The sequence below is a fragment of the Malaya genurostris genome, chromosome 3 (genome assembly GCF_030247185.1).
Source record: "Malaya genurostris strain Urasoe2022 chromosome 3, Malgen_1.1, whole genome shotgun sequence".
Taxonomy (NCBI): domain Eukaryota; kingdom Metazoa; phylum Arthropoda; class Insecta; order Diptera; family Culicidae; genus Malaya; species Malaya genurostris.
Genome location: NC_080572.1, coordinates 170872714 through 170882361, shown reverse-complemented (window position 1 = coordinate 170882361; position 9648 = coordinate 170872714). Strand labels below are relative to the sequence as shown.

General features: G+C 37.3%; 1 protein-coding gene across 4 annotated transcripts in view; it reads right to left on the bottom strand.

Moving 5' to 3' along the window:
• The window catches only part of LOC131439043 (palmitoyltransferase app), a 60676-nt gene that overhangs the window by 18606 nt on the left and 32422 nt on the right, over positions 1-9648 (bottom strand). For all 4 annotated transcript variants that reach the window (XM_058609566.1, XM_058609568.1, XM_058609567.1 and 1 more), the window contains 7 exons: positions 3612-4031; positions 2295-2573; positions 1886-2231; positions 1706-1817; positions 1476-1630; positions 1292-1413; positions 1105-1234 (listed from right to left, as the gene is read on the bottom strand). In XM_058609566.1, the coding sequence (XP_058465549.1) occupies positions 1105-1234; positions 1292-1413; positions 1476-1630; positions 1706-1817; positions 1886-2231; positions 2295-2452 (1023 nt within the window). In that variant the 5' untranslated portion in view covers positions 2453-2573; positions 3612-4031. The remainder of the gene's footprint in view (positions 1-1104; positions 1235-1291; positions 1414-1475; positions 1631-1705; positions 1818-1885; positions 2232-2294; positions 2574-3611; positions 4032-9648) is intronic.

The window sequence follows — 9648 nt, the reverse complement described above, 5'->3', positions numbered from 1 at the left end:
GTCGTTCGAGAATATTGAGCAGAGTCTAAAATTGGAACGTATTGTCAATAAAAGAATACAATCTGACAGCCTCAACATTTTCGTCTTTCACTTCAACAAAAGAGAGTATCAATACCAACGTCCCTACGACAAGGCGAAAACAAAATATCTTTTGCATGAAAATTAAGTCGATTTTCTATCCTTAAAAAAGAAAATCTGTTAAAATTGATATATAGAGTCTAAAATATGATAAATCAAAGTTATTACTCTTTAGAACCTCTTTGGAAACCAAAGCTAGTATATATATGAGCACCAACAGGTAACAATCATTGTTTGTTTCTGTCATTATCGATTCTCGAAGCTGCGGTACTCGGTACTGCATAATATACGATTTTCTTTGGAAACCAAAAAAAAACAAAGAATACTGAAAGCTGAAGCCAGCAGGATTAAAGTTAGCATCAACGTTTGGAAGATAAGATACAAGAGACGACGAGACGATGTTTAGCTTCCACCCCTAGATCAGATTGTACATACCATAGCGTTTGGGTCTCTTGCTGTATCAAGCAGATTGTTCCAAGTTGCTCAGCTATATCTGTCCCCAGTTTCAGATTCCGGAAGTACCAGGAATTGTAAACAAAAACTCCGAATTGGAGCTCATTTCGATTTCTCAAAAATACATTGACTGATTAAAAAAAAAGTTCTTTTAGCCCCTAGGTAGGTGTAGTACATGGGACACTCTCGAGCCCCTTCGAGTTTCGAGGCGTATCGGACTGGTTATAAAAGCGTCGAAAACAAGATAACGAAAGAAAGAGGCTCTAAAGAAGAATCACTATGCCTCCCACCACGAATTTTTAATAATAATCATGGGTTTGATCGCGGATCTTACAAGTCAGTTGGTGTTTTTGTTCAACAAAAAATATCAAAGCTGTCGGTCCCATATGTTGCTGCTAGAGAGGTCAGTCCAACATTAAAAACATCCCACTAAATTCCTCGACCGGTTGTGTTGTTACCGTTTTATATTTCCTGTATGTTTTCGGCTCTCTGTCCCTATCAACCATTTTTCTGTTATACCAAAAGGGCAAAACAGTCTGTGTACATTCTGGCACACTGAAACTTTGCACTTACCTCTAAGTTATACGATTTGTTTATTGATTCTAATCCTGGTTGCATAACGACCAGTGGCGGAACTGGTGCATTATTGTATTTGTCCGGAGGTTGCATCTGTGTTCGATATTCATCAGTCACGACTCCCCTCCTGAGCACAATCATAATGAAAATAGGTAATTGAATGATGCTTTACCACTTTACCTACCTATCGATTAGCGATGGAGTTATTGGTCCGCAAAGAATGTGGAAACAATTTAGGCAAATATTTCCTTGAGAGTAGGGATTGATCGTTTGCTGGCCGCCTTTCGAAGTAAAAGAACCTTTTATCTGTGAAATCAGGCAAACAGAGCATTATCATTTTCAGATATGTAAGAAATAGAGGGGTTTACATCTTCATTCGTTGTCTGATCACTGGTAGTTAGGTAGGTATGGAACCCGGCGAGTCCTATCACCGACCACACCGAGCAGAAACAAATTATCGCTATTATCACACTAAACGGAGTCTTTTTGACAATGTCAAAAAACTGATCCTCATCTTTGAACACTGGGGAATAGAAAAACATATTCAACACATTCAAATCTATTTCTATAAATTAACAAGCTGAAATCGTTGACTTACACAAAACTATATGCGTTGTTGTACAAGAAAAAATGAATACTGCTAAGAACGCGAGAGAGACTATAAACATATAGAAAAAACGATAGTTCCGTTTTCCCACACAGTTGCCCACCTACAAAAAAAAACATACAAATAAATATACAAATCGATTATTTTCCTAATTGGTTCAAAACCACTTACCCAAGGGCAATGGTGATCAAAGCGATCAACGCAATTATCACATAGACTACAGTGTGATGCACGAGGCGGTCGAAATATTTTGCACGTGAAGCAATACTTGAGCTTCACAGTTTGACCTTTGACGAAGACCTCTTTCGTTCGCGGTGGCGGCCGATATGTCGGGCTGTTCAGTGAGTTCGGCACTTCAATCTGTTTTTCGATGTAAGCAGCCTCATCTTGGGAGGCGCGTGGAATAATTCCCGGATCGCTGAATGAGGTGCGAAAAAGTGAACTCATCGTGAACACAAACAGGATGCCTCCAATGATCGGAATAGCCGGTGTTATCCGTTCTGCCAAAAACGGACAGCTGAAAATGATACATGTTACGGGGTTGTTCACATAAATAAATAATTTACTTTATAGCACTTACTCGACCGCGAAAAATAGACCGCTGGTTCCGGTGATGAGCACAACGGTGAAGTAAAAGACACCGGAATTGGGAGCCGTCATTAGGTACCCATCGCAATAAAACTTGTTTCGTCCAGCAAAAATTTCCCATTTCTTTGTGACCTTCTGACTTGGTGGCATCGTGACAGTTTTCAGTAACCGTTAAGTTTGTACTTTGCTGGTGATGTTTAAATTTAAATTCAATCTATCCCTAAATCACGTTCGATCCTTTCCTCCTGAGTTTTCCAGTTTGATTTGGTTTCTGAAATGGCAAGAACGTAATGAAAATCCTTTAGTACATCATTGATTCATAACCTGCAATTTGAATAATTATGATGTATATCGGATAATGTACAACTCATCATAATATCAGTTGCTTTTACTGTACACATCCTTTCTGTTTTATTGTTTTAAGTTCTGGATTTAAACCATGCATTAAAAACATCATTTTCTACAAGCAAAGGTCCAGGAAAAAGAAATACAAACGGTTAGTTAATTCTCTGGCCTTTCGCATAACCTAACGACAGCTTGAATGATGCCAGGTACCAAGACTTTCTGGTATTTATGATTGGTACAAGTTGTTCGAAGAAGGTCGAGACCGCGTTGACGACGAACCACGTCGAAGCAAGTCAAAACCGGCCAAACTGTGAACAAGGCATATTATTTGAGTGTTATGCGTCATTTGCGCGAAAAAAGCCAAAATTATCAACCAATATTGTTCCACAACCACCGTATTCATCTGATTTAGCTCCGTGTGATTTCTGGCTATTCAGCAAACTCATACGACCGCTCCGGGGAAGGCCGTTTTGAAGAAATCAAACGTGAATCGCTACGCGCATTGAAGGCTATTCCGGAAATTGACTTTAACAACTGTTTCGAGGATTGGAAAAAAAATAAAACGTTGACACAAGTGTATTGGGGCCGGGGGGATTACTTTGAGGGAGACGAAATAGATTTTGAATTTGAAATTATGAACAAAGTTTTACTATTATTATTTTTTGTCCACAGTAGTATGTATATTAGAAACAGTTGGACAAGATCCTTTCTTTCCTAAAAGATCCTTTTTGCCGATGTTCTAATTGATTACATTATTTACATCGACGTTTGCTGGAGGTTACCAGGGTTGGACATTGGATTTAATCATATTTCTGTTCGGTACAAATAAAAATTATGAATGTACTTCTTCAAATTGATATAATCTTGCATAGTCAACTGAATTAAAATTACTGGTTCTCGGGCACAACACGAAACTTCTCTAGATTCGAAAACATTTGGTTCCGATTAAATTATACGAACTTACATTTGGGCACCGTTCCGTATCGACAAATGCCGCTTGTGTCTTGTTTGGATGATAAGTTTCTGCTCGATGTAATCATGTTTCGACCGCCAGCCAACGTACTTCTTCTATTTTTTTCCTGCTTTTCTTCGTATGTTTCCTGATGTTTGCTTTAGTTAGAGTGAAGACCAAATTACAGCCCCACAATGCGGAAAACCGAGCAACCCGGGTGGTTGGATGTATTTGTCCTATTACCTCATCACGTTCAGTTGAACGAGCATTTTTGCTAGGATCGCATTTCTTGTGATGACATCGTTTCACGCTGTGTACATTGAAGATATTGGAAGATGCTGCAACTGAAAACGATGTGGGAAAATGTTCGCCCAGACCGCGGGATTTACTCGTTCCGCTTAGAGTGTGTATGGGATTTTCCTCACGTGCTATCTGTAAAGAAAGTAACACATATAAACGTGTTAGTGCTAATGTTTTTGTAAGGTTATCGGGTGTCTGGTGTACAGTAGAACTCTTTTCACAAATACAATTGCAGATAGGATTTAGCAGAATCCTGAAGCCTGAAGGAAAAAGGGCTTCGTTTAACTTAACCGTTAATTAGCCATTAAACCTAACAAATCAATAAAAAAAATCAATCCACCTATCAGTGGAAAGATGTCTTTTCAATATATTCTAGTAACTATGATTATGATTAAACCTGCACACTTGAACCCAATTCTCGAGCTCGGTAAAGTAAAATGCCGAGACAGATCGGTAAACCGTAATTTTGATGATTGCTCAGTTATCAATACTGTTTTCCGTGATCCGTTTAGTAGATTTACTGATTTTTCGGCAAAATGCACCTTTTTGCCAATATTTAGCAAAATCTTGTGCTAAACTCATCGGTAATTAACAATTATCCTAGAATCAGCAAATGCGTTTGCCGAAGTTTCGAAATGTGTGTTAGTTTTTGCTGAAATTCGGCTAGACAACTGTCATTTACGTTTTACATTTTCGCAGTTATTTTCTTTTTTTACACTACGCAGTTATTTTCTGACGAAATGTTCCGGAGAAAATTTCCGATGGTCATTATAAAAAATATAATTAGTACAAAAGGAAGACATGAGAATCTACGATCTATCCAGTAAGCATAATAACTACAAAATATTGTTCATTATTTGGTAGTAACATGTGATTAGGGCATATCGCACGATAGGCCCTTGCGAATGTTACAAAATATAATGCTCATTGCTCGGCTCTACAACCTTCATTTACACAATAATCGATATAATCTCGTAGATAGAAGCCCAATCTACGAAATTGTGCGCAATATGCTTGAATTTCATGTTTAAAACTTGAGTAATGAGCATTATTTTTTGTAACTTTCAAAAGGGCATATCGCACGATATGCCCTAATAACATGTTAGTACCGATTCACCAGTCGTCGTATGTTCGAGTCCCGACCTGGAAGGATTCCTAGTGTCAGTAGAATCTTAGCACCAGCCATGCAATGGTTCGGTACGGTCTGAATCGACTGCGAAATCTGTTGAAACAGAAGGTCAAATTCCACTACAGGAATGTAATAACAAGTCTTTGCTTCTTCCAGATCCTGCTTTCACTGTCGTTATAGGATACGACAGTCATTATAGGATACGACAGTCATTATAGGGTAAGTCGAGGAGCTTCAACCACATGTCAACCATCATATTCGACAATTGGTGTTTAGTGCGAACTGAATATTTTATAATTGTACATCCTCGAAATATAAGTAATTAGGCAAGTTTATGCTTTGTATGTTTATACGGAAATAAAATGAAATCTTGATTCCCAATCGAATACTTACAATTAAAGAAAAAACGAATTCACGAGACAGTAAACTTTTTGATGACAATTTCGGTGGTAATAGACGTTATCTTTTGCTGAAATGATTACGGAGAACTCGGCAATTATTTTGAAGAAAATCAGCGAAAAATATATAAGTGTGTGTCAATCTATACAACAAATGTGAATCAATAATTTTCAGTTTTAAGGCAACTGAGCTTTTGGGAAACGCTGTCGGCAAAATGACTTTCGGCAAAAAGGCTTCCAGAAAAATGGCACTCGGCAAAATTGCCCTGATCCGTATAGTTTGTCTACGAAGGAATGCAAGCACAAATTGAAGACATTGTTTGGTAAGAAATATTGATCATTCAGAATTTTGGTAGCTTTGCTCCACATCAATAACGGCTCATGCATCTCTAAATCACATGTGTGTGGCAAGATTTTTCTTGCACACCTGTCCGAATCAGTTTCGTCGCCATTGCAATGTGTCATAACATCAGTTCCTTCACGATTCATAAGATGTTAATTTACTCTGATTCCTGATAGTAATTCGAATTAAATTCACCAGCTCAGGACGAATGTGATACATTAATATGAACCCCAACTGCGTCAAGTTAATCCAAATTGGGGACCAATTCCACGCATAAGAATGCTTGAAACCACCTAATGACCTATTGTCTATTTCTAGCACTATTAGTCATATTCACTCCGTGATCGATCCAGAGGCAGGGCTGGCAATAATCAACTTAGTACTTCATCCTCACTGAGTTCAGCTCACCTGCGAATCGGTTTCAGAAGTACCACCATTTGTGTAAAGAAAACATCGTCTCAACATCAACATCTCACCCAACACAGTCGAAAATCGTTCACGGTCGAAACAACAGAAACAAAGACAATACAGTGCAATGAACAATAGAGTGTACGGAATGGTCAAATACGATTTAACAAAGCCGGAAACTTGGCCTACAAGACCAAATTGAATTTGTATAGATTTCAAGCGTTGCAAAGTTAGACCAGCAGCAAATGAAATTGAAATCTTACATAAAGAACGAATTCATCTAGACGCTAACAATGCACAGTGGTCCAGGAAGCAAAATTAGCAGGAAACAATTGATTACGCTTGTATTATTGGGCTTAGAGATTTGAAGTCTTCGGCACATTAGTTGCAATTAATAAACTGCGTTTTTCGGCCATAGTGGTTTTAGGGTGGTCCTAAAGCAAACTATGAATTAAAAAATTATTTCAAAATCTGGATGAGATAGAACAATTAATCCTTCCACAATAATTTAGAATAATTTAAGGCAACTTTGTCGAAGATATTGGTTGTGTATCTTTAACCGTTTTTACATTAGAACGGTTTACATATCCTAAGTTAGGGTGCTTCTTAAAAAAACAGTTTTTATTCAATAACTTTTTCATTTGAATTTTCTCAATAAAATATTGTTCTAAGAAATTCAGGAGCCTAAAAAATGCGCAACTTTTGGTGGAAGAAGATTTTTTTTTATACTACCTGGCTCAATAGTTATGAAAGATTTCAACAAAAAAATACGCCTTTTTTAAATAACGGTTTCCAAAAATGGCGCAATCCGAAAAAACAATTTTCGATTGCATGTGATAGCTTATACATTTTTATATAATATGAGAAAAATTTGGAAAACAGTTATTTTTCTATCTCATTTAAATCAAAATTCCGTGCAAGTATTTTTGTACTTTATCATATAACATCTAGCTTAGTAATATACTAAGGAGTGTTAGAAAAAGGATATTTCATGACAAATATTTACAATCTATTCTTTGGACATTTGTCGTACGTATAATAAGATGTAACTTTTAAATTTTTTATCTTTCTCATAAAGAAAAGTTTTACAATCACTGTGAAAACTGAGTTTTGAACAGAGGTCCATAGAGCCGAATATCATATACTAATCAAAAGTGTTTGTGTTTGTCACACTCAGTTTCAATGGGGATCTCAGAGAAATCTCCTAAAGTTCATTTCATTTATATGCAATTACATGGTGAAAAGTGCCAACAAATCAATTTCCAAGTGTTTCTTATAAGTGGCCATGGAAAGGAAGGGGATTTTCCATAACTACTTAGTAAAATTAATTGGAACAGTATGTATATTAACGAGTATCATATTACAATATTAGATGCCGTGTATTTTCTGGAAGGAAGCACCCTAGGATATGTAAACCGTTATAATGTAAAAACGGTTAAAGATACACAACCAATATCTTCGACAAAGTTGCCTTAAATTGATTATTCTAATTTATTGTGGAAGGATGCATTGTTCTATTTCATCCAGTTTTTGAAATAATTTTTTAATTCATAGTTTGCTTTAGGACCACCCTAAAACCACTATGGCCGAAAAACGCAGTTTATTAATTGCAACTAATGTGCCGAAGACTTCAAATCTCTAAGCCCAATAATAAAAGCGTAAACAATTGTTTCCTGCTAATTTTGATTCCTGGACCACTGTGCAATGTAAGTGAGATTCAATTCAACAAGACGTCTAACTGTGTGTACATTATGTTTAAACGTGAAAGCGATGCAATTGCATTTGCTTCGGTTAATAACGAGGTGCACAGCGTTGAGTGTGACAACATTAAATACAAAATCCCTGTGCACATGGTGGACAATGCCATAGAAGTACGGGTGCATGACCTTCTCCCGCAGGCCAGCAATAAGTTCGTTCGGGACAATATGTCGCAGTACGGTGAAATCCTTTCCATCGAAAGGGAAGTATGGCGGAATTTTTTCCCCGGCATCCGGAATGGCGTGCGAGTGGTACGTATGCAACTACGTAAGGCAATTCCATCTTACATCATTTGTGGTCAAGGTGGGACACGTCCGTGTAAAACGTTGATTACCTATGAAAATCAGCTGATTACATGTCAGTTTTGTGAACAACTTGCACACTACGGTAAACCTTGCACTGAAACTGCGAAAAAGACATTTTCAACCAAAGACAAGGTCAACCATTCAACAACAAAAAACTAATGAGCGCAGTACTCCTGTTTCACCATCAAACCAACCAGCAACTGAAACCAATGTACAACAAGGCGCATCTACAGCAGCTATCAACGAACTCAAAACTGCGAACAACAAGGAAATCGAAAGGAAGACGGAATTCAACACCACCGATAATGGATGACGAGACGAGTCACGAAACAAAGTGCCCCTCAACCCTCGAAGGAGAGAAATGGAAGCTCTTCTCCTTCTAGAAAAAGAGTGACAACGAGATCCACTTCAAAAAATGCTTTATTTAAAAAAATCGGCTTAGTCTTACATACATCGCGACGGACAGATAATAAATCGAGACCAATCATTTTTCAGCGGTCATGGTAACTCGGTAAGTTTAAATGATATCTTCATGAAAGACGTCGGAGAGTGAATCGGACAAATTTGCGTTGAATCACTTCAATGCGTTGGATATCGTTTTGGTAATAAGGTGACCAGATAACAGCAGCATATTCGAGAGTTGAGCGAACTAAAGCGCAATACAAGCAATGCACATCAGAGAATTTTTTTATTAATGCAGAAAATAAATCCTGATAGCTTTGAGGCAGATTTGATTATATGAAATATTTTCAAGTCATCGGCGAACGATAGTTTCATACACTTGATCAACCAATTTGGATCGTTGAGATACAATAAAATTATAAACGGTTCAAGGTGACTTCCTTGGAGAACTCCAGGCGTAACAACAAATGGTGAGGTTGTACAGTTTCCTATTCTCACTATCATTTCATGACCAGTTAGGTATGATCAAAGCCAATTCAAAAAAAAATTCTTTTTCGTTTCTTTTCTTGTCCAACTTCACTTCGTAAGCCTGTCGTGCCAATTTCACTTTAAAAATGCATTTTTTTACGCACAAAATTAGAATAGCACGTTCTTTGCATTATTGAATGTGTTTTTACTGAGACGATATCTTCCATCAGACATCAATATATTTGAGTGCGAAAATCTTCTTTCGTTTTCTGCATTAGAATGGAGAAACGCAATGACATATATCGAAAAGTTTTTGTAATTCCTGGTAGCAGCTCTGCTGGAATAGCAATTTGTACCACTCGAGATCGGAGAGCATAAAATCGAAGTTTTTAAATGTGAAATGATATTTCTTGAAATTCGAGCGGAATCCCTGCCATTCATGATTACGCATGCTGATTTTTCGCACAGTACTAATCGTATAAATCACGGGCTCTTGGTTTTACAGATTTTCAATTATTTTTTCTGATTCTTGAACATC